The sequence below is a fragment of the Heterocephalus glaber genome, unplaced genomic scaffold (genome assembly GCF_053883595.1).
Source record: "Heterocephalus glaber isolate CG9 unplaced genomic scaffold, H.glaber_assembly_v1.0 deba00001442, whole genome shotgun sequence".
Classification (NCBI taxonomy): Eukaryota; Metazoa; Chordata; class Mammalia; order Rodentia; family Bathyergidae; genus Heterocephalus; species Heterocephalus glaber.
This window is the reverse complement of record NW_028258296.1, coordinates 27,283,260-27,308,992: the sequence shown is the minus strand read 5'-3', so window position 1 is coordinate 27,308,992 and position 25,733 is coordinate 27,283,260. Positions and strand designations below refer to the sequence as shown.

At 34.9% G+C, this 25,733-nt stretch overlaps 1 protein-coding gene across 9 annotated transcripts in view; it reads left to right on the top strand.

Moving 5' to 3' along the window:
• Glmn (glomulin, FKBP associated protein) overlaps nt 1–25,186 on the top strand; it is a 43,135-nt gene extending 17,949 nt beyond the window's left edge. For 4 of the 9 annotated variants that reach the window (XM_021255376.2, XM_004841271.4, XM_004841272.4 and 1 more), the window contains 11 exons: nt 3,478–3,531; nt 4,772–4,802; nt 5,199–5,288; nt 6,160–6,201; nt 6,295–6,368; nt 7,197–7,281; nt 7,728–7,834; nt 8,503–8,566; nt 23,621–23,744; nt 24,857–24,939; nt 25,036–25,186. In XM_021255376.2, the coding sequence (XP_021111035.1) occupies nt 3,478–3,531; nt 4,772–4,802; nt 5,199–5,288; nt 6,160–6,201; nt 6,295–6,368; nt 7,197–7,281; nt 7,728–7,834; nt 8,503–8,566; nt 23,621–23,744; nt 24,857–24,939; nt 25,036–25,152 (871 nt within the window). In that variant the 3' untranslated portion in view covers nt 25,153–25,186. Of the gene's footprint in view, nt 1–3,477; nt 3,532–4,771; nt 4,803–5,198; nt 5,289–6,159; nt 6,202–6,294; nt 6,369–7,196; nt 7,282–7,727; nt 7,835–8,502; nt 8,567–9,983; nt 10,187–23,620; nt 23,745–23,900; nt 24,050–24,856; nt 24,940–25,035 lie in introns of those variants that run through there. The other 5 variants (XR_015451981.1, XR_015451980.1, XR_002393610.2 and 2 more) reach the window with 5 other exon arrangements.
• The last annotated feature ends 547 nt before the right edge of the window (nt 25,187–25,733 follow it).

The window sequence follows — 25,733 nt, the reverse complement described above, 5'->3', positions numbered from 1 at the left end:
GCTGTTAAAATATATGTTAGGGAATAGTGGAAGTGACCAGGCTATGATTGTGTATCCCTGTAATTCCAGCATGCTGGGAGGCTGAGGCAGGAAGATCTCAACTTCAAGCCTAGCCTGAGCAACTTAATAAGACCCTGTCAAAATAAAACAAAAAAGAAGGGCTAGGGGTAGAGTTCAGTGTGAAGAACCTGGGTTCAATACTTAGTACCAAAAAAAGAAATATTAAACTGTTCTTCATTTTGAAACTTTTGGGGCCAGCATGTACAATACTAATAAGCAGGAGAACTGTCTAGGTATTCAGTTACCTTCATCTCTTCACTGAATTACTTCTGTATCCTGAGTACATATTTGTATATCCACTCTCACTCATATTTAATCCAGTCCATTCTCAACACTAAAAAGTGAAGCTTTAAGTGAAGTCATTGATTAAAAACACTTCCTCGTTGCCTACACATGACTCCTGAGACAAGCTTCTGCATGATCTGGTCCCTGTTTTATTGTCCTTATTCATCTCCTGCCACCTTTCCTCTTGTTTACTCTACTTCCATAGCTTACTCAAATTCATTGTGAACTTTCCTTCTATGGGGCATTTGTGTATGCTGAGAACTATCTTTATCCTTAAATGTCAGTTTCTCAGTGAAGCCTTTCAATTCTGTTTCTTTCATCCCCTTTCCTTCCCCTCTCTCCATTCTTCCATCTCTTGTTCCCCTTCCCATTTGAAAAAGATCTCCCTACTTCCTATTATCTTTCTTTCTTTTGCTCTTTATTTATAGTTTGGACTTCTCATATAAGAGGAACCATGTGATATTTAATCTTGTGTGTCTGATTTATTTCACTTTGTATTATGGTCACAAGGTGCATCCATTTTCCTACAGATGTCTCAAGTTTATCCTTCTTTATGGCAGAGCATTACTAGATTCCATTGTGTATAAATAATGCTTTTTTAAAATTCATTCATCCGTTGATGGGCCCAGAGCCTGTACTCATACACAAAAATAACTCTATCCCCAGAATAATTTACATACACAGTATGAATTTCCTAAGGTTCCTGTAACAAAGTACTACAAAGTAGATGGTTAAAATAAGGAATGTTATTGTCTTATAGATCTGGAGCCTAGGTGTTTTAGAAGGCTGATTCCCTACAATGCTGTGACAAAGACTCTCTTTCATGGCTATCTCTTAGCTTCTAGTGGTTTGCTAGCAATCTTTTTTTTAAATTAAAATTTTTTTTTTTACTTTTTAATACATTTTAATTGGTCCCATTCCCCCCCTTATATGTACAGAAACTTTGTTTCCATTTTTTCCTTCTATTTTCACTTTTTTTCTTGTCCCTTCCTTTTTCCCTCCCTCCTCCCTTGTTCCCTTTCCCATTTGAACACTTTCTTTCCATTTCCCAGCATCCATTATACACTTCAGTCCTTATTTCCACTTTTGGTTTCTCACATGAGAGAAACAATGTGGTATTTAAACATGTGTGTCTGATTTATTTCACTTAAGAGTATGGTCTCCAGGTCCATACATTTAGCTATAAATGTCTGAAGCTCATCCTTCTTTATGGCAGAGTAGTACTCCACTGTATAAAAAAACCATGTCTTCTTTATCCACTTGTCTGTTGATGGCCATTTGGGCTGTTTGCAAGATTTAGCTATTACAGACTGCTGCTGTAAACATTGATGTGCATAAATTGCTGTGGTATGATGCTTTTAATTATTTGGAGGAGATACCAAGAAGAGGTATAGCTGGGTCAAATGGAACCTCTAGTTTTAGTTTCTTGAGAAATCTCCACACTGATTTCCACAGTGGTTGGACCAGTCTGCACTCCCACCAGCAGTGGAAAAGGAAGGGTTCCTTTTTCCCCACAGGCCCTCCAGCATTTGTTATTGGTTGATTTCTTGATAGCAGCCATTCTTTCTGGAGTGAGATGGAATCTCAGTGTTGTTTTAATTTACATTTCTCGAATGATCAAAAATGTTGAACATTTTTTCATGTATTATTTACTGTTTCTAATTCTTCATCTGAGAAGTGTCTTTTTATTTCGGATGCCCATTTTTGCATTGGATCTTTAAATTTGGGGGGTCTGATTTTTTAAAGTTCTGTATACATTCTATATAATAGGTCCTTTATCTGAATACCTGGTAAAAATGTTTTCCCACTCTGTAGGTTGTCTCTTCACTTTGTTGGTGGTTTCTCTTGCCATGAAAAAGCTTCTTAATGAGATGAGATCCCAATTGTTGATTCTTTGTAGTATTTCCTGTGCAGTCTGGCTTTTGTTCATGAAGTCTTTGCCTACTCTTATGTCCTTAAGCATTCTACCTATTCTCTCTTCCAGCAGATTTAGTATTTCTGTTTCAGTATTTAGATCTTTTGATCCATTTCAATTTTAGGTTAGTGTGTGGTGAAAGATATGGGTCTAGTTTCAATCTTCAGCATAATAGTTTCTCCAGCACCATTTATTAAAGAGGCTATCTTTTTTCCAGTGAAAGTACTTGGCTACTTTGTCAAAGATAAAGTGGTTGAGTATTTCTGGAGTTGTTTCTGCATCCTCTAGTCTGTTCCACTGATCCTCAGGTCTGTTCTTTTACCAGTACCATACTGATTTTATCATGGTAGCTTTGTAGCATAATTTAAAGTCAGGGATTGTGATACCCCCTGCTTTGCCTTTGTTGCCCAGAATTGTCTTTGTTATTCTAGGTTTCTTCTGGGTCCAAATGAATTTTAGGATTGCTTTTTCTAATTCTGTGAGATATTTTGTTGGGATTTTGATTGGGATTGCATTGAATCTGTGTAACAATTTTGGAAGTATGGCCATTTTCACTATATTGGTTCTTCCTATCTAAGAACAAGGGATATCTTACCATTTTCTAATATCTTCAATCTCCTTTTTCAGAGTACTGTAGTTTTCAATGTAGAGGTCTTTTACTTCCTATGTTAGATTGATTCCTAGGTATTTCATTTTTTTGGATGCTATTGTGAAAGGGATTGTTTCTATAATTTTTCTCTCCATGAGTCTATTATTTGTGTTCAGGAGGCCTATTGACTTTTGAGTGTTGACTTTGTATCCAGCTACACCACTGAGTTTGGTTATCAAATCTAAAAGTCTTTCGGTGGAGTTTTTTGGGTCTTCTATGTAGAGTATCATGTCATCTGCAACATATCTTTTTGGGGGAAGATATAACTCAACCCACAACATTATGTATGTGTATAAAATTTCAAAAAACCGTGTGAGCTCTTTGTGGTGGTGCTTGCTTGAAATCCCAGCACTCTGGAAGGCTTAGTCAGGAGGTTCATAAATTCAACCCAAGAGTGAGCAACTAAGCGACTTATCAAGACCTGGTCTCAAAATAAGAAGTAAAAGGGATTGAGGATATAGCTCAGGGTGAAGGCCTTGGGTTCAGTAAATGAATGAATGAATGAATGAATGCTTATATGCATGTGTGTATACACACATATTTATCCTTTTTTTTCTTTCTATTTTAGCCCTTCATACATTTTGCAGTTTAATATGGGGCATACTGAAGTCTTTTTGCAAAGGTAAGATCATTTACATCGTATGTAGGGATTAAATAATAGTGCTAAAATTGTCCTTGTTGATCAGGGGGACTGCCTTCTCTTTGCTAGGCCTTAATTAACTGATTATTTTATAAAACAGTTAAATATTTTTTTTCCTTCAGCATTTTCTACATATCCATTTCTCAGGTTAACCTTATTTCAAAAGATAGTAAATTGAAATACCTCTACCTCATTGTAACTTCTTCCATCTAAGGAGGAAGTTCATCCATGTTTTTACTGCACGGACATAGTCTGTGAACTGCATCATAAGGAAGGAAGCAATTTGATCTCACATTTTATAACTTAGATAATTAGCAGTGCTGTCATTCAATTGTAGATTTTCTCATCTGAGGGGGTAAGAAATAAGGCTTTCTCTTAAAATGAGAAAAAAAGAAATGACAAGGTAACAGGCATGCATAATTTCTTCAGATAGATTTAAGAATTCTATACAGCTCTATCTCTTTGTTTTCTTGGCCTATAGCATGTTTAAATTATCTCTTGAGATTAATCAGGACGTTGGAATACTATTCTCTAGGAACATTAGTGTCAGTTTATCAATCCCATCTCTTCCCAGGTAAAGGAAGATTTGTAACATGGCAAATGTCCAAAACCTCAGCCTATTAAGCAGAAATTTCCAAGGGTCTCCTGGCACAAGTAGTTATTAACTTTTTAGATTTGTTGCATTATATGTTTTAATGATTTTATATTCATTTCATATAGTTTCTGTAATTCATACAGTGAAAGTATGTATTGTTTTGAATCTAGTACTTTTGAAATTTGCACATATTTTGTTATTAAGCCCAAAACATAGTCAACTGTAATATATAAAATTATATGAGATATTATTTATTTCTTAGCACTTCCTATTGAAGATGTATTGATTTGAAATATAGAAATAATCTCTGGGCAGGCTAATTTGGTCAGATGTGGATCAAAATCAAGATAGATTGGAGGAAAAAATAAGAACCAAGAGAGATTATGTAAAGGTACCAATTTACAGTGATGAATGTCATTTATACCTAAAATGTACCAATAAAATTAAATTTTAAAAAATCAAGATAGATCAAATGGATTAAGAATTTTGATTTAGTTCTTCAGTAGAATTTCTCCTTAGTGTTAATGTATTTTAAGTCTTTAAATTTCAGTTTTTATTTATTTATTTTTTTAAAAAAATCATTCTAAATTTATAAACTCATTGATAAATTTTAACATTCTCTTCCAGAACAGAAGAGTCTGTTTTGTCCAAAGGATTGGTAAGATTTGTTTTCTCCTGTTATAATTTATTTATTTATTTATTTTTTCTCTTTCAGGGTTGAGACCAGGGTCTCACCATGTAATTCAGGCTAGCCTTGAACTCACTGTATGGTCCAGGCTGGCCTCGAACTCACAGCAACCTGCATGCCTCAGCCACTTGAGACTTGGGATTACAAGCATGCACCACCATGGGGCTCCCGTTATAATTTAAATACATAAGCATGTCGACAGATATGGCTGTTGACTTTACCTTCTACCTGTTTTTTGTTTGTTTTGTTTTGTTTTGTTTTTTGGTATGGGGGATCGAACTTGGGTCCTTCTGCTTGTGAGGCAGGTGGCAGAACCACTGAGCTAAATCCCCGGCCCTACCTATCTGTATATATTTTAATCTGTAGGAACTACTGAAGAATGGTTTATTAAGAATAGAAGATAACAGTCTACTTTACCAGTACTTAGAAATCAAGAGTTTCCTTACTGTACCTCAGGTAAATAAAATATGTGTCTAATCTTGAAAATAGGCCCCTGCCTATTCCGAACTTTAGGTAAGGTCACAACTCCTACTTTTCTGCTTCTAAAAACTCTAGTGTCATGTCATCAAATAGAACTTTTTGTGATGATAGAAGTGTTCTTTTATCTATACAGTAAGAAAGCCAGTACTCTTATTGAGTATAATACTTGAAATGTGGAACTGAATTTTAAATTTAATTTAAACTTAATTACCGTAGTTAAGTTTACTAGCCACCATAGTTGATGACATTGCATCTAGTGACAAACATAATTTTCTTAATGCTTTGTTTTTGTAGGGATCTTGGAAAAGTAAGCTCCTTTATTTTTATCTTAACTCGTGTTCTCAGGACTTCCTCTGAGGCATATACTGACTCATTACTAAAGCCACTACCATACATTTTTTTCCCTCCTATGGTTTATTTTGTCTAGTACTCTTGGTTGATTATTATATCCAAGTATATCCATAGATGTGAGTGGAGAAATTTCTTAATATTTAAATAGAAAAACATGGCTTTTGTTAATATATTAAGCTTATTTTTAATGAATGCATTATATTCTGCATATTTGGTTTCATTTTCTTGCCACTCTGAACTGAAAATACCATTCACTTTGAAAATCACTTTATAACATTTCACTTTGTTACTTGTAAAACTGATTGTAGTTTCCTGTAGATGTCCTAGTAAAATGAAAACCTCAGGGAAAAATAAATTTACCTATTTGTAAATCTCTCACCCTTATAATCTCCTGCCCTCATGCCTCTGAATTTTGAGTATACGCTATTGATAACATAGTTGTTTGCAGTCAATATAACCCATTTATATCTCAATTTAATTTTTTTTTAATTTCCAGAGCTTAGTCAAAGTAATGACACTTTGCCCCATTGAGACATTGGTATGTAAGTTTGGGGGGATTAAATAATAATGAGTTATAGTGAGAAATTTTACTCTCTATTCATTTTATGTAACAATATTTGTTCCATTTTAGAGAAAAAAAGGTTTAGCCATGCTTCAGTTGTATATTAACAAGTTGGATTCACAAGGCAAATATACATTATTTAGGTATGTATCAAGCATGACTAATTGCTAAGTGTGTGGCTGATTGAAAACCAAGTTAATGCCAGCATAGAGTATTTCAGCAAGTTGTACATGTAATTCTACCATAGTTGGAAGCAATATTGTGAGTTTTCTGTGACAGGTAGAGAAAGAGTTTATCAAATATCTTTGATAATATATACATACATTAATATGAATAACAGTATATATCTCAATTCAATTAATTAAAATACTCAACTTTTGCTTCTGGATCTGTGGCGAAGCAGAACATCATGGCCACTAGCAGGTGGCAGAGGAGTTGCTTACCTCTTGGAGGCCAGAAAGCAGGAGAGAGGAATGATTGGGATTCCACAATTCTCTGCAAGGGCACACTTCAGTGACCTGACTTCCTTCCACTAGGCCCCACCTCCAACAGGTCCATCACCTCCCAACAGTGCCATCATCTGGGAATCAAGCTTTTCAACATGTGAACCTTTGGGGGACATTTAAGATCCAAACTATAACCCTAGTCATATGTCCCATTTCCTTTTCTAGTTAAGCTAACCAGCACTTATCTACTTAAAGGATAATTTTGGAAGGATTAAAGTTATTATATTGGTTTCAATTCTTGACATATTAAATTCTAACTGAGCATAGAAAGAGTCAAACTGTGTTAATAGAAATTTCTTTTTGAAAGATCTGACTTTGTACCTGGTTAATCATCCTAATTGCCTTCACTTTAGATTTATATTCCTAGAAGTAACACATGGCTCATGTGAATTTATAAAACTTTTATCACCATTTAGTTGTAATGCAGTTCAGTATAATTTAATGTGCTGTCATTTTGCTTTCTAGGTGCTTGTTGAATACAAGTAATCACTCGGGTGTGGAGGCCTTTATTATTCAAAATATCAAAAATCAAATTGATATGTCATTTAAGGTAAGAACATAGCAAAAGTGTCAGTTACCAATTTATATGTGGAATATGCAATATGGATTTATCTTTAGTGTTAAGGTATATTCTTATTTCTACTATTAAAACTCTGAATTGTGAAATTTTCTTAACTATACATTTAAATTGTATTCTTTGAGCTGATATATGACTTTGTTTTGCTATATATTTCTGAAAAATAAATGAAAACTTTATAAAGTTTCATCTGTTTGTGAATATTTAGTAATTCCATATAGAAAACAGAGAACAACCACCATTGTTCTCAAACTGGCAAGATTTGCTTCAGATGTCTGGAAGGTGAATGGAAGTATGGAAATTAAAGTTTAAAAACATTTTAATGTGTGATAGTTTATTTTTGTAGTATTAAAGTATTAGAAAAGCATTATTTATCATGCTATTATTTAAACCTTTCCAAATTTTTCTTTGCTTTTCAGAAAACACCTAACAAATGGTTTACAGGACCACAGCTGATTTCTCTTTTAGATTTGGTACTGTTTCTCCCAGAGGGTGTTGAAACAGATTTACTACAAAACTCAGATAGGTAAGGTGACTATTAGTAAGGTTCAAACAGTAGACTACTTAAAGTAATAAAATATTGTATTCAGTATTTCTGTGGTTTTTATGATCTATGGTTAATTCATAAAATTATATTAAAATGTTCATATTTAAGTTCTTTGATATATAGAAACAAAGTAAAATCTTTCAAGAATGACCAACAATCTAAATTTGTATCCTTCATGTACTCAGAATTCCATAGAGATTTGTAACTATAACATTTGTGACTAAAAATTACAAATCTCATGAGTATAATTTATAAAATGCTTATGTATTTGGGTTTGTTGCTTTTTTTCCCAGATAGAACATGTAATATCACTTTTGGTATACTAGAATGAATGTTGAGAAGTTTTTATAAGCACTTATAAAAAGAAAGGAACCTTAAAATCTAGAAAGCAAGTGATGATACTTTCAAATATTAAGGATAATGGGTTTTCTTTGAAGGGGAAAAATAGTAATTTTCACCACTGTATTTTATGAACTTAAATGCAAACAAGAGTAATAAGCTATTACTACTCCAAAAGATGTGACAGGAAGTTTCTAATGTCAAACAATTATAAAAATATTCCTAAGGTTTTTCACTTCCTTCATGCATTGAAATTGAAGTTAATTATATAAAACTATAAGTAACAAATTATATATTTTAATTAACAGGATTATGGCTGCATTAAATTTATTGAGGTATTTGGTTATCAAAGATAATGAAAATGACAATCAAGTAAGTTAATTATTTGAAAAAGAAACTGTGAGTATATTCAAAATGCATAAAGAATGTTTGAGATTTTCTTAATATCTATGTAAGCCAGTGTTTAATATCTTACAAAGTGTTTAATATCTTACAAAGGCTGGGAAAGTAGGTACAAACAATTATTCTGACTCCTGTAGTTAATTCTCAGAAGCACCTGCCACTCCACATCCAGCTTCTTTTTCCTTTCCTTTTCCTATTGTGCCTGTGGTCTCTCATTGCTTAGCTGTATTGGATTAACTATGTTGCGGGCCCTAAATTAATGGACCTTGTGGAGCTCAACATATATTTGGGTGACTTGTTAGTATTCTTCTACCTATATTTCATGATTTAAGTCTGAGTTATGTAAGATAAATTTATATGATATTTAATATCACCTCATCAGTCATGACAAATTGAAGAAGCATTTTCAGCACTAAAACTGAATTTGTTAACAGATCCTTTTGTATAATGTGTGGGAAGTTGGATTTTGAAAAATAGCACTTCATTAGAAGTATTCAAATATAAAACTATTTGAAGGAGATTTGTCATACAGTAAAATTGATTTGCTTTTTATCTTCTTTCTACCTACTCTAGTCTAATAATTGCTTTCCCTATATACCTGTATTAATTGTAACCATTTGAATCATGTGTTATTCTGGTTTTTAAAAAGAAAGTAATAGAAAGAATGAAAGCAATCATAAAGGTGCCAAAGAAATTTTTTAATTAAGTACTGTAAGTCATAATTTGGGATGAAAAGTTCATGGGAAAAGTAGCAGTTTCCTTCTTTCTTGACTGATTTAGTGTGTCCAGCTATCTGACCTTTTGTTCATCCCTCTTTAGCTAATAATTAATTGATATCACTGACTGGTGCTCTGTACCAGATGTTAATTTCTTTCTTTTCAACATTTTATTGTGAAAAATTTCAAACACACAACAAAGCTTAAAGAATTTTATAGTGATCACTGATTTACCTGACACCTAGCTCCTACTATTTTACTCTACTTGCTTTATCTGGTATCCATCTCCATTCATCATTATTTTTTGACGCATTTCAAAGTAAGCTGCAGAAATCAGCATAGTTTGCCCAGAATATTTCAGCACATATTTCATTAAGTAGAGTTAAATATTTGTCAGTTTTTCTGTGAAGTAAAATTTATATAAAATGCACAAATTTAAGTGTACAGTGACTATTTTAATAAATGTGTAGATCTATTTTATTCCAAACCATATCAAATACAGACCATTACCATCATCACAAGAAGCTCCCTCATGCCTCTTCCTAGTTAATTCTGACTTCATTGCTCCATTCCCATCCCTGCCAGAGGCAACCACTATTCTGGCTAGGTGTTGTCTATCACTTATTCTTCACAAAGCTGAAAGAAAGTACTCTACTTTTCCATTCTTACAGATAATGTAGGCACAGGAAAGGATCATTCACTTGCACAAGGACACATCTAGAAAGGTGTAGAAATGGCTATGACTCTGGGCAGTGGCCAGAACTTCTGACATCACAAACCAAATCCTGACTCCTAAAGAGTGGTAAAACAAAAAAGATACAATATAAGATTCAGGATTATTGGAGGCCCTGAAGCTACAGGAAGGTGTCCTTAGGTAAGGAATGAGTTTTTACTTTTTTTAGAAATCAGAAAATGCTGTACTTGCATAAGAGATTATCTGATCTGCTTGACAGAAAAGGAATTATTAGTTAGTACTGATAAATTTATTAGGTGTGGAATACAGAGGCAGCAGATGGGCCTCTGCCTAGAGAGGGAAGGGAACACCTGACAGTTCAGCATTATATAATATCCACAGATAACTCCTCACTTTTATTTGGTGTAAACATTGTATAGTGAAGAAAAGGATACAACCAAGTCATAGGACTGTCTTATTTAATGGTTTTTCATTTTTTTCCTCAGGGATCAAACATTCCAAATTTTTGTCATATTGTCATAATTATCACAAGAATTACCATACCAAAGAAATTAGCCAAAAACCTTCTCCAAGATGGCAACCTGACGCCTTTAAGGCAGTTTAAGAGCCACTCTATGATGGAAACGTTTCTCCCAAGTACAATTATAGGAGATCATGTATATGAATGAGAGGCAGATCTATTTAATAAATCAAAAAATTGCAGCTTCTGGGATTGTGGGTTTATCTCAATGGTATAGTGCATGCTTAGCATGGGCAAAGCTCAAGGATTGATCCCTAATGACCAACAAAAGGTAACTTTTGATTAAGATGTGTTTTTTTCTGAAGTTTGGTTAAGAGAGAAAATGATACTCTAGTGATGCTTAGTTGGGGACATTTTATTCAAAAGGACAAGTTCCTATTTTTTTAAATTAATTTTATTGGTAAATTTTAGGTATACAATATAATGACATTCATCATTGGAAATGTGGACCTTTATATAATCTCTCTTGGTTCTTATTTTTTCCCCATTCCCCTGCCCTCCAACCCCTCCATCCCTCAATATTTACAAAGACTTTGTTTCCATTTTTTCATTTTCTCATATTAAATCTTTCCTTTCCCCTACCCCTCCCACTTCCCCTTCCCCTCTTTTCTTCCTATTTCACATTATCTATTATATCTTTTATGCCTTATTTACACTTTCACTTTCTCATTACAGAGAAACTATTTGGTATTTGCACTTGTATGTTCTATGTATGTCACTTAGAGTATTACCTCGGGCTAGGGATTTAGCTCAGTGTTTCCACTGCCTGCCTTGCAAGCAAGGACTCAAGTTTGATCGCCGGTACCAAAAAAAAAAAAAAAAGTATCGCCTCATTGTGCATCCATTTAGCTATAAATGTCTCTATACTTTCTCATTTTTTATGGCTGAGTTGTACTCCATTTTATATTTTTAAAAAACCCCTCATTTTCTTTATCCAGTCTCCAGTTGATGGGCAATTGGGCTGCTTCCAAGTTTTAGCTATTACAAATTGTGCTGCTATGAACATGGGTGCACATATATCACTGTGGTATGATTCTTTTAATTCTTTGGGGAAGATATCCAGCAGAGAATAGCTGGGTCAAATGGGACTTCCAGTCCTAGTTCTTTGAGGTATCTCCATACTGATTTCCACAGTGGTTGTACCAGTCTGCACTCCCACCAGCAGTGGAGCAGGGTTCCTTTTTCCTCACAGCCCCGCCAGCATTTGTTATTGAGTGATTTCATGATAGAAGCCATTCTTTCTGGAGTGAGGTGGAATCTCAGCATTGTTTTCATTTGCATCTCTCGAGTGACCAGTGATGTTGAACATTTTTTTCCTATGTTTATTTGCTATTTCTACTTCTTTGAGAAATGTGTGTTCATTTCAGATGCCCATTTTTGGATTGGGTCTTTAAATTTGGGAGGTCTGATCTTTTTAAGTTCTTTATAGATTCGAGATAGTAGACCTTTGTCTGAGGAAGAGCAGGTGAAGATTTTTTCCCACATTGTGGGTTGTCTCTTCACACTGCTGGAGGTTTCTCTTGCTGTGCAGAAGCTTTTTAATAAGAAAATGTCCCACTTGTTGATTGTTTGTGCTAGTTCACGGGCAACTGAGGTTTTGTTCATAAAATCTTTTCCTACATCAATGTCTTCAAGAGTTCTACCTAACCTCTGTTCCAGCCGGTTCAGTGTTTCTGTTTTAATATTTATATCTGTAATCCATTTCAATTTTAGTTTAGTGCATGGTGAGAGATGTAGGTCTAGTTGTTTTGTTTTGGTTTTTTTTGGTACCAGGGATCAAACTCAGGTCCTTGTGCTTGCCCAGCAGGCGGTGAAACCATTGAGCTACATCCCTGGCCCTTTGTCAGTCTGGTTTTAATCTTTGGCAAGTTGAAACCCAATTTTTCCAGCACCATTTATTAAAGAGGCTATCTTTCTTCCAGCGAGGGTGTTGGGCTCCTTTGTCGAAGATGAGGTGTCTGAGTGTGTCTGGAGTTGTTTCAGCATCTTCTAATCTGTTCCACTGGTCCTCAGGTCTGTTTCTTTGCCAGTACCATGGTGTTTTTATCACAGTAGCTTTGGAGTATAGTTTCAAGTTGGGGGTTGTGATACCCCCTGCCACGTCTCTGTTGCCTAGAACTGCTTTTTCTATTCCAGCTCTCTTCTTCCAAATGAATTTTTGGATTGTTTTTTCAATGTCCATGAAGTATGCTGCTGGAATTTCAATTGGGATTGCATTGAATCTATATAATAATTTTGGAAGTATGGCCATTTTCACTACGTTGATTCTTCCTACCCAGGAGCAAGGGATGTCATTCGATTTTCTGATCATCATCTTCAGTGTCTTTTCAGAGTGCTGTAGTTTTCAGAGATGAGGTCTTTGATTTCTTTTGTTAGATTGATTCCTAGGTATTTCAGTTTTTTGGATGCTATTGTGAAAGGAATTGTTTACCCTGTTTCTGTCTCAGTGAGTCTGTTGTTCATGTAGAGGAAAGCTATTGATTTTTGTGTGTTGACCTTATATCCAGCTAGTTTACTGAATTTAGTTATTAAGTCAAGACTTTTGGTGGAGTTCTTGGGGTCTGCTATATAGAGTATTATGTCATCTGCAAATAATGACAATTTGACTTCTTCATTTCCTATCTTTATTCCTTTTACTGATATGTTGTATTGTCATTGTCACTTAATTGAAAGAACTGTCTGTTTTCTTCTTTAATTTCCTCTGTGACCCATTGGTTTTTCGTAAGTGTGCTTGTTCAGTTTCCATGTGTTTATGAAGTTCTTGCAGTTCCTTTTGCTGTTGATCTCCAATTTCATCGCACTATGGTCTGATAATATACAAGGGATAACTTCAATTCCTTTGCACTTACTTAAACATGTTCTATGAGTGAGTATGTGGTCTATTTTGGAGAATCACCGCGTGCAGCTGAAAAGAATGTGTATTCTGATTTTGTGGGGTGAATCACTCTGTAAACACCTGTTAAGTTCATTTTTTCAAGGGTTCAATTGATTTCTAGTATTTCATTACTTATTTTTTGTCTAGTTGATTTATCTTTTTGTGACAGTGGGGTATTGAGGTCCCCCACTACTATTGTATTAGTGCTTATTTGATTTTTCATGTCCGTTAGTATTTGTTTTATATAGTTGGGTGCACTAGTGTTTGGTACATATATGTTTATGATTGTCATCTCTTCCTCTTGGATGGTTCCCTTTACAAGGATGTAGTGTCCTTCTTTGTCTCTGTTAATCAGTATTGGTTTGAAATCCACTTGATCTGCCAAGAGGATAGCTACTCCTGCTTTTTTTTGGGTTCCTGTCACATGGAGTATTGTTTTCCACCCTTTACCTTTCAGTCTATGAATTTCTTTTTGAATTAAGTGTGTTTCTTGTATGCAGCATATTGTTGGATCTTGCTTCTTCACCCATTCTGCCAGTCTATTTCTTTGGATTGGTGAATTGAGACCATTAACATCGATGGTTGTAACTGATACTTATTGACTTATCATTGTCATGACTTTTTCTTTTTGTTGGATTCTCCCCCTTTGCATTTAATTTCTTGTCGTGCCCGATGGATTCATTCTGCTGGGCTTCCTTGGGTTGTGATCCTTGTTGTCTTTTCCTAGGATTTTGTCTAAAATTTTTTGGAGTGCTGCTTTGGTATTCACGAAGTTCCTCAGGTGCTCTTTGTCATGAAAATATCTTATTTCTCCATCAGTTTTGAAAGATAATTTTGCATGGTACATCAATCTGGGTTGGAGGCTGTTTTCCTTTAGGGCTTGAAATATGTCACTCCAGGTGCGGTGCTCTTCTTGCCTTGAGGGTTTGCATTGAGAAGTCTGCTGTGATGCTGATGGGCTTTCTGTTGTATGTGATTTGTTTCTTTTCTCTAACTGCTTGTAAAATTTTGTTCTGTTGGGTTTCTGGAATCTTAACAATTATATGCCTATGTTTAGATTTTTTTTATTTGTTTAGTTGGAGTCCTATATGCCTCACTTATCTGTATGTCAAGTTCTTTTCCCTTGCTTGGGAAGTTTTCTGCCATCACTTCTGTGAACAATTTTTTATGTCATCTGTACTCTGTCCTGTTTCTTCATTGAATCTGATCAGTCTTATGTTATACTTCTTTGCATCGTCTAGCAGCTGCTGGATTGATTTCTCGTGGTCTCTTACTATTTTATAGAAAATTTTCTTTTCCTGGTCACTAACTGCAATCTTATCTTCTATATGAGATTCTGTCCTCACATTAGCTCATTCTTCTGTGTAAACTTTCAATGGAGTTTTCAATCTCCTGGAAATCTGTTTGCTTCTGTTTTATGGATTCCATTTGTTTCCTGTGTTGGGATTCCATCATGTTCCTCAGCTCGTCTATTTTTTTATCTGTGTCCTCTCTAGATTTATTAATCATGTCTTGCACTAAGAGCACAATCTCTGCTGTTATCTGAGAAATTATTTCTGGTTTCATTTTTCCCAGATCCTCTTTTGTTTCCAGTTCAGAGAGTCCAGGTGTTTGAGTATCAGATTGTTCCATCTCTTTTCCCTTTAGGGTTGCTTTAGGTGATCTGGAATTCTGGTTTTGAGACTTGTTCATGTATCTTCTCATTTCAAGGGGGGAGGTGCTGCTGGCACCTGCACAGCTCACCTCAGCTCTGACAGCGGCTCTGCTCCTCAGCATTGGGGCAATTGTACGGTGGCCCAGAAGGCTCACCTCCTGGTCTCTGGGGACAGTGGTATTGCGGCCCAGAAGGCTCCTCCTTGGGGCTGGGGGCGGCTCTGCTCCTCGGCGCTGGGGGAAGTGGTAAGGCAGCCAGGAAGGCTCACTTCCACAGCTCTGGGGGCAGCTCTGTTCCTCAGCGCTGGGGGCAGCTCTGCTTCTTGGAGCTGGGGACAGTTGTCCGGCGGCCTGGAAGGCTCCACAACTTCCTATTTTTGACCAGTTAAATACACTGAAAGGGTAACTCCTCAGATGAAAAGCTGAAAAGTAGTCAAAAGGCATACAGGGAATTTAAATAAGAACAGAATCATTCAGGGCCGGGGATTTAGCTCAGTGTTTCCACTGCCTGCCTCACAAGCAGGAGGTCCTCAGTTCAATCCCCAGTACCAAAACAAAGAATAGAATCATTCAAATACAAAGACAACAAAATGATTCATATTTGAATAATCAGTTCCATTCCTGCCATTTTGAGTTACTGTCATCTGACTTACTCTTTTTATAAGCTAGTTCCCTTCTAACCCTACTATGTCATACCTTTTTACTTCCCTGCTAAGTTACAAGCACTTTCTCCCACATTTCAGTTTCACATAACTTTTTTTTAATCTAATAGCTTAAACCATGCTTTCTGTTGTTAAAACCAACTTAAGTTTTTATGCCTGATGTTGTCTATTGATGGATATTTTAGTTTGGGTTTTTTGTTGTTGTTGTTTTGGTTTGGTTTGGTTTGGCTTGGTTCTTTGAAACAGGGTTTCACTATGTGGTTCAGGTTGCCCTTGAACTCACTGTGTATCCCTGATTGGCCTCAAGCTCTTGGCAGTCCTCGTGCCTCAGCCTCTGAGTGCTGAGATTACAGGCATGCATCACCATGCCTAGAATTTTCTTGTTTGAAATTACAATAATCTGTTGTAATGCAAAGCCCATAATTATGTTATGTACTGTTCTGTGTACTCATCTTTTCCTTCCCACTTCCTTATCCACGGTTTCATAAATAATTTCTAATTGTAATATGTTCAGCAAAAACAGAGTCAAGGGAAACAATGAGATTATAAAGTCACAAATAAATACCAGGAATTTAAAAAACTAAATGGTGTGATTTTATATATTTTCTTCATATAGGAAGAAAACTTCAAATATCTTGCATATGTACATATATATCTGCCATAAATGTATATAATTCATTTTTCACCAAGATCAAAACATGTCCTGGCTGGAAGTGTAATTCATTGGTAGAGTACTTGCCTACTATGTATAAGGCCATAAGTTGAATCCCTAGCACCACAGAAAATAAATAAAACATGTCTCTTATGTAGTATCTGTAGAGGCAAATGCTTCAGATGACAAGTTCCTTTGTATTACAAGTAGTAGATATTCTGCAAAGTTACTTTATAAATAAACCAATGTCAAAGTTAAAAATTGAATACTTCCTCTTATGTAAGCAACAAAATAACAAAGGAGACTAGAACACAGGAAAACAGGAAACGAACATAGTCTTCTAGAGGTAGAGCAGGGGATTAGGGGAAGTGCAGAGGAGGAGGAAAAGGGGATAACAGGATGAAAATAATTAAAATGTTATATGCGTGTATCATTATACCGTAATGAATCTCATTCTGTACCATTAATATGGACGAATAAAAAAAATTAAGAAAGAGGAAGGATCTTTTCATGTGCTTTTTTTTTTATTTCTTCATTTTTGCAAGGTCCCTGTCTATTCTGGCAATAAATTTCTTTGTGGTGTAGAAATGGCTAGTCTTCCTTTTGTGAGATAGGCTGCAGTGAATTTTGAAATGTATAGGTAAGCCTTAGAACTAGAAAGATTTCAGAATTATTGTATCAATGAGTCTACTTGGGTATGCAATTAAAAACAGGCATTTCTGAGTATTTCAAAATTTAATCCTATTCAGATTAAAGAAATCTTAAAATGATTTTCTTTGTGGTTTTTAAAAAAGATCTGGCAGTTTTAATGTAAATCAGAGGAAATATTATTTCCATAGCTGCTTCTCTCTTACGTATTTCTGAAAATATTACAGTTGTCCATCATATGAAAGATTCATGTTGAAAATTTTTGTAACAATCTTTAGCCTAATTTTGGCATTTGTTTTTATTACCTGTGGACTGTGTATTAAATATATTACTGCCATTGAAAACCTAAGGTTTTAATATTTAATGACTTTGTAGCTTTGCTCTGTCCATTACAGTAGACAGTAGCCATGTGTGATTACTGAAATTTTAACTGATTAAAAATTTTAAAAATAGAAATTCATTTCAGTGGTATTAGATAGTGCCATTTTTTTTGTTTGCTTTGCTTGTTTTTTTGTTTTTGTTTTCGTTTCTGTTTGAGAGAGGGTCTTGCTATGTAGTCCAGGCGGGCCTTGAACTCACTGTGCAGCTCAGGCTGTCCTCAAACTCACCTTGATCTGCCTGCCTCAGCCTCCGAGTGCTGAGATTGTAGGCATTCGCCACCATGTCCAGCTGGATAGTGCCATTTTTGATCACTGCTTTCGTCCCTATCAAAATCATCTGGATATTTGAGTTTTTTAAGTAAACACAAATTACTAGGTACAGCCCAGCATACTCAGTTAAAAGCCTCTGAGTAAAGCTTAGATATCTGCAATTTTAACTAACATTGTAAAGTTTGAGTACATCCATATATTATGAATTAAATATCTTGCGGGTATCATTTGTACATGATAAAGGATAATATTAATTATTTCACATGAAATAATGAAATGCTATATGTTAAAACTTGGAGGATGCAGCTATGTTGGTAGAGAAAAATTCCAATTTTAAATGGTTATTAAAAATTACTGAATGAATTTCTTGCATGGCTAATTTTTAAACTGCAAGAAGATATAAATACAAATACAGAAAAATAGAAAATTATATGATAATGTATCAGTAAACCTGAAAACTTTAGTGAAATAGAATTTCTTAGAAAATACAGCTAAACAAAACTGCTACTAGCAGTCTAGTAAAAGCAAACCCAAAGTCAGGTAATTTTACCATACTTTCAAGAAACACATAACTCAGATCTTATTTATTTCAAATGCTAAAAAAAGAGTAGTCATTAACTATTGCTATAAGTTTAGTAAGATTGGATGTTAATACCCAAACAGACAAAAGCAAAATAATAGGCTGCCATTATCTACCATTTTGCTTTCTACTATTCCAGTTTCCCCATAGTCAACTGTGGTCCAAAAATATTGAATGGAGAATTCGAGAAATAATCATCTAGAATCATCCCTCTATCCCATATATCTATACTGTATATGTTACCAACTCATTTTTTGTCTTTTAGTATGCCCCATAGATTTTTTTCTTGATAGTAAGATAAATGTACCAGATGAAATGAACTGCTGCAAATGAGCCTTTAGTAATGTTGTAATGTGGCAGAAGGAAAATCATTTTTATAGTCCCATGGTTAGGTCTTTTGTCAGTGAGCTTATGCTTCTGGACTGTGAACTTCACAAGTGCTTCACAGTTTTATGTCCCCATCCCCATAGATGGGACAGACAGCTAGTGCTGAGAGGGGGTGGGTATTTCTCTTCCTCCAGGTCAGTTAGGCTCTAAAGATATCGCAGCAGATTAGGCTCTAGTTAACTAGTCTCTCTCAAGGCACACTTTGTAAAAACAGAATGCTCTGGCATATATCAAATTGTTAGTTTCACCATTCCCCTGCCGGAAGGACAAGGGGATTTTTTTTTTTTATGGTTCATGTATTTTGAGTTTTGTCTTAGTTACTTTTCTCTCATTGCTGAGACAAAATACCCAACACCCAAAGTTAAATAAAGGGGGAAAGGTTTATTTAGCTCACAGTTTGTAGAAGTTTCAGACCATCATCAGCTGGCTCCAAGGCAGGGTGACATGGCAGACAGGCATTGCAGAGGAGAAACAGTTCATGGAGGGCAGAAGGTAGCCAAGCAAGCAAGGGGCAAGACAAGCCTCTTTCTGTCCCTTATACTGTATCTAGGCTACCAGGATAAGGGTAGTGCCAAACCAATCAGTGGACTGACTAGTAATTGCCCACCCTCAATCCTAACACCTTTAATCTTACCATTGCACCATGAATCAATCACACGCTAGATTCAGCCACCTCTTAAAAAGCCCCACCTATGACTGCATGAGGCTTTGGGGGGACATCAAGACACAAGCCATAACAAATTCTAAGAAATCTTTGAAATAATCTTCTAGATTGTCTTGTAGAAGTGGTATGGTTTTAGATTTTTTATTGAGATCTATGCTCCATTTCAAGTAAATTTTTATATGTGGGAGGTATGAGTTGAAGGATTTTTCTTTCATTTTGATGCCAGTACTATTTGTTAAAAAGGCTGTCCCCCTGCCTCACAAGTGCAAGGTCCTGAGTTCGATCCCTGGTACCAAAAAAAAGGCTACCCCTAACTTGTGGAATTATCTTGGCACTTTGGTAAAAAGTAAATTGACCAAGACAGGGGCTGTTGCACATTCATGTGTATCATACCTTGGTATACTCAACTGTTTTGAAACTCATTGAATTTGGTATGCCATACTTTTGACACAAAAATTTTGTCCCAGTACTTGTCATTTGTTTGGTACCTGATGTTCAAGCTAGAATGTCAGTGTCCACTCCCTCATGACTTGCCACCTTTTCTATCCAAGACAATTTGTTGATACTCATTTTTGGTACTTGTCTTGCCTCCTGGAACCCATTTAACAACCAGCACCAAAGTACCACTTAATCCCAGCGTTCTGGGAGGCTGAGGCAGGAGGACTGCATGTTTAAGCCTTGCCTGGAAAACTTAGCGAGGCCCTTTTCTCAAAGTAAAAAATAAAAATGGGCTAGGGATGTAGCTCAGTGTGAAGGCCCTGGGTTCAATCCCCAGGGATTGATAAAATAAAAATCAAACAAAATAGTAAATTACATAAGTATGAGTCTAATTTTAGACTTCTCTTCCACTGACCTATGTGTATTCTTTTACCAATACCACACATCTCTCTTGATACTGTAGCTTTATAGTAAGATATTTTGGGGTCTTCATTGCTGGGCACTGAACCTTGGTCTTCAAACGTACTAAACATAGTCTGCCACTTAGCTACACCTCAATCAATTGTAAATCTTGAAGTCAAGTAGTCTACCATCCTTTTTCTTTCTCAAAATTCTTTTGGCTGTTATCTAGGTCCTTTGTTTTTAATATAAATTTCACAATCATCTTGTCAGTTTCTACCACAAGGAGATAAATTTATAATTCCATTTGTATGATATTCTAGAAAAGGCAAAAATTTCATAAAAATTAGATCAGTAGCTGCTAGTGTTAGGAGAAAAAAGTGGCTGTGAAGGAGCATAAAGGAATTTCTGAGGTCATGGAAATATCTTTATAGTACATGTGATTATGACTGTACCCTTAGTAAAAACTATACAGTCAAAAAGGGTGTGCTTTATATATAAATGATATCTCAATAAACCTATCTTTAAAAAGTAATAAAACGCTAAGCTTGGTGGTGTACAACTATAATCCCAACACTTCGGATGCTGAGGAAGGAGGATTGCTGAGTTTGAGGCCATCCTGGGCTACATAGTGAGCTCAAGGCCAGCCTGAACTACAAAGCGAAACTCTGTCTCAAAAAATTAAAAAAGGGGGCCGGGAATTTAGCTCAGTGGTGCTGCCGCCTGCCTTGCAAGCACAAGGTCCTGAGTTCGATCGCTGGTACCAAAGATTAATTAATTAATTAAAAATTTAAAAACGAGGCTCAATACTACTCTAAACTGAAATCCCATGAACAAGCAGGCATACTTATTCATTATATTTTTAAAATCTGCCTTAATGTTTATTTTTGAATTATTTATTCCATTTTTTTCTACATTATTAAAATACCCAAATTATAGAGAGAGGATTTGGGGGAAACTTTTCTTTTAACTTTATGAATTACTATGTTTTCAGTTATGATATAAAAGATATTTCTAACTGTGGGTCATGGTAAAAATATTTTGAGGGCTGAGAGGTAGGTAGAGTGCTTGCCTAGCATGTGCAAGACCCTGGGTTCAATCTCTACTACTGGAAAAAAATTTTTTTTGAAAAGCATTGCCCTAGAAAAATTCACCCCATGTGAAAAGGAAAACATATATAACAATTTCAGTGCTGCATTGTTTGAAATATTGAAAAATTAGCAGCAGGATAAATTTTTTTATGCTGAATTGCTTTATAATACCCCTCAACCAGTTTTCAAACTCAGCACCTTGCACTTGCAAGGTAGGCATGGCACCACTGAGCTAAATCCCAGCCCACTATAATCTTATTTTTAAAAAAATTTTGTTAGTGCACATTTGCAATACATGATTACATTTATTGTGGGGAGTTGGTACATGTACGTAGTACACCTTAATTTCTCCTTCTCCTTCACTCCCTCCCCAAGTAGCTACCATGTATTGAGATGCCCATATACCAGTTAAAGAATCAGAGCTACAACATAAATAACTCAAAAATATAGGGCTGACAGACAACTGAAACAGGATATATATTATCCTAATTTGTATAAGCTTTTAAACATGAAAAGTTTTTAAGTGATTTATACATTAGGAACGCTAAACATTCAAGTTTCAGATAATGGCTACTTCTTGAATATGGAGACTTCATATCTAGTATTTTACTTTTTTTGATAAAGGTAAGTATGGGCTAAAGGATATTTTCTCTATAAACTTTGTCTGAATGTCATCAGTATCCTAAGTAGCTTTGACAGCCATCAGTGGTACTGGGTTCCCCTTACAAGCTTAAGAGTTAAAAGCAAAGAAGGTTTAAAAAAAAAAAAGAAGCAGTAGATAAGTTGTTTTTAAAGCTGAATGGAGAGAGGTGTAAACAGAAATGAGAGCAGTAGGTTAATGTGGAAGAGTAATATGGTTATTATCCTATGTGACTGCAGTGGTTGAAGACGTTTTTGCTGTAATACTGTGTAACTCATGTTTTCTATAAAGGGTTAAAAATCTTTGTTAATAGAAGTATATGTAAAAAAAATCTCAAATTACACTAAAATAGGTTCATTGTTTTAAAAGCAGGGTAGTTAAACAAAAAGAAATGGAGTATTCAAAATCCCATCTACTGATACTATACTGTATGCCATTATAGATGATATACCATACTATAGGAATCATACTGTTTTGTAACCTTTTTCACATTCATCAGTATGTACTGAAGAACAATAGTTAGTTGAAGAACAGTATTGTAGTTTTCTGTTACATGAATGTACCACAACTTACCATTTTCCTGTTGTGAAATGTTTTCATGAATTCCAGTTTTTTGCTTTTTAAACATTTTAAAATATAGTTCTGCAATAGAATATTTACAATATACATCTTTAATTATTTCCCCAGGTTAACTTCATGGGTGTTAAATGAAAGGTTATTTTTGAGGTCTTGGATTCTGATCTAGTTCATCCCTAGAATAGTATTTTTCCTAGCAATATAGGAAAATGAAAAGGGCAGATGTAAATGGAAAGGATGTGAAAGTCATTAATAATTGTTCAGCATAAATATGTGTAGATTTTATTTGGAGTTGGAGGACTCTAAGTAAAATGTATACTACTTAGATCAAAATAAATTCATTACAAAATAGGTTTCAAGTGGCCTGTTTCATTGTTACAGTTAAGGGTAATTGGGTTCCTTTTTTACCTCAGACATTTTCCAGTTAGAATACCTGGAAACTTAATCCTAATAGATTTTCCTTTTTTCTCTTGTTCTTGTCTTTCCTTTTGAAATTTTCAAATAAAATTAAGACTTCACGGGCTGGGAATGTAGCTCAGTGGCACTGTACCTGCCTGGCAAGGGCAAGGTCCTGAGTTCTATTCCCAGTACCAAAAAAAAAAGACTTCATTACATCCCTCCTTTAGGACTGTAGGAGGAAATGATCTTGAAATGAAAATATTTCAGATATGTGACAGAATAGCTTTAAGCTGCCCAAAGCAAAGTCTCCCTTTACATTGGTCACCAGGAAAGTCCAAATTAGTGTTGTGTAGTAAATTTCCTACTAGGAAAGAGAGCCAATCATGTGGAAGTGGGTATGTGGTAAGGTTATTGAAAAGTTCAGAGTTGAAGAAATATTTAAGGTACAATCATTGTAGAAATGGTATACAGGGAAAGAGAAATGTTTCAAAGTGTAGGAATTATCATCCGATAATTTTGCTAAGGATGAATGTTACAGATCTCAAAACTAGGAACTACCCAAATGGAGCAATAATGAGTATAGCACCGTGTACATTTTTCTTTTAATTGTATTTTTTGCTTTGCTTGATACTCATAACTAGATATAGTAACAAAAGTAAACTGTTTTGAAAGGCAAGGATGGTGTTTCATTCATTTTTTGTCGCCCATTCTCTATACATGGATAGTAACTAATCAGTAAGTGCTAAAACAAATAATTATTTCATTAATTCTTTTGAACAGACTGGATTGTGGACAGAACTTGGAAAGATTGAGAATAATTTCTTAAAGCCACTCCATACAGGACTTAATATGTCAAAAGCACACTATGAAGCAGAAATTAAAAATAGCCAAGAAAATAACCAAGGTTGGTAATATGCAATTTTAAGTTAGGTCTAAAAATTACTCAGATTTTGGGACTGTCACATTCAAGATAAAGAACACTTTAGTTCATGTTCAATTTATGTGAAATGAGGGACCACAAGAGCTAAGTCATTTCACTTATAATTAAACTGATTCTTAGCAAATCTCTAAGCCAATTAACACTGAAATGGAGTTAATGAAGATTTACACCAAATTGAAGCATAACCTGTTTCAAAGTCTCAAGTTCTGATTACGAATGTGGTTGGATTGGAAGTTAAGGCAGGAAGACCACAAGTGCCGGGTAACTTGGTGAGAACATGTCTCAAAATATAAAGGGTTTGTGGGTATAGCACAATAGTAGAGCATTTGCCTAGTATGTGCATAGCCTTGGGTTCAATCTCCATTAGTGAAAAAAATAAACGTTTTTTGTTTTGTTTTGTTGTTTGAGACAGGGTCTCACTATGTAGTTTAGGCTGGCCTTGAACTCACTATGTAGCTCAGACTGGCCTTGAACTTGTGGCGATCCTTTTGCCTCAGCCTCCCAAGTGCTGGGACTACTGGTGTGTATCATGCCCATATAAAAAAAAATTTTTTCTTTATAAAGAATATGGTTGTGTTACAAGCATTTTCCTTTTGTGCCATTATACATTCTTTTGTATTGCTAGGTCCACCTCTATCTTAACCCTGAATAAATCTGTACAAATTATGAAAAAGAATCTTAGATGGCAGACTTAAGCCAGCAATTCTACTTTAATAATGAGATCTCATATATATATATATATTTTATATGTGGTGGTATTTTTATAGGCATTATTAAAATTTTATCTTTTTAAAGGGCTATAATTCCACATATAAAAATGTTTTATGCATCCTTTACATGCCAAAATAATGCTGTTTATCTGCAAAAGCATTAGTTCATACACCGCAGAATCTAGTGTATATTTTGCTTATAGCTTGATTTAAATATTTTTTGAGGTGTTAAATAAGATTTAATAATTTACATAAGTAACTGAAACATTTAAGTTAGTAAATGATGAAAGTAGCTTATAAATGTATTATTAAAATCTGAGAGTTGTTTTAATGGTTAAGTTTGATGTGATTTTTCTTCCCTTACAGTAGTTCAAAAGTCTAAGGACCTTTGTTCTGTAACAGTAGGTAGAGAAGAGATCCCCAGTATGCCTCCTGAAATGCAGCTTAAGGTGATCTGAAATTTTCTTAAGCAATGTCTGGCTAGTCTTTTCTATGTTTTGTTTTAAAGGCAGCATTAATAACACTAATTTTTCTTGGTGTTGCAGGTCCTACATTCAGCTCTTTTCACGTTTGATTTGATTGAAAGTGTTCTAGCTCGAGTAGAAGAACTCATTGAAATAAAAACAAAGTCTACCTCTGAAGAAAATGTTGGAATAAAGTAAAAGTTCTACTTCCTAAATAAAAATTAATAAAATACTCTATTTTCCATTATGCTTTATTTATTACCTTTGTGAATTTTTTTCTGCAAAAAGGTACTGCTTTTTCAGTAGTCAGATTCTATCAAAACACACTATGGATCATGGATTATAGTTTTTAAAAGTCAAAAATGTTACATTTGAAAGTTTGCGGGCAGGGATTTAGCTCAATGGTTCCACTGCCTGCCTCGCAAGCACAAGGACCTGAGTTCGATCCCTGGTACCAAAAAAAAAAAAAGTTTGTTACAAACTAATAATTTGGTATTTCATAAAATGTAGTTGAAATGCTTTCTTCATTAATATAGTTGAGTTTATAAAAGGATGATACACTTTCTGCTTGTTCAGTGCTGTATAATAGTTTAGAAATCCTAGTGTGAAGTTAGATTCCACACTACTGTAAAAGTGATGTACTTAAGACAGTTTATTGGTTTTCTTAGCTTCCCTTCATGTGCTTCAAGAGGAATCATATGGAACAGTCTCTTCACAACCCCTCTAGCAGCTAATGTGAAAGCACCTACAAAGGTGAATTTTAAAATATTGGCTGCCCT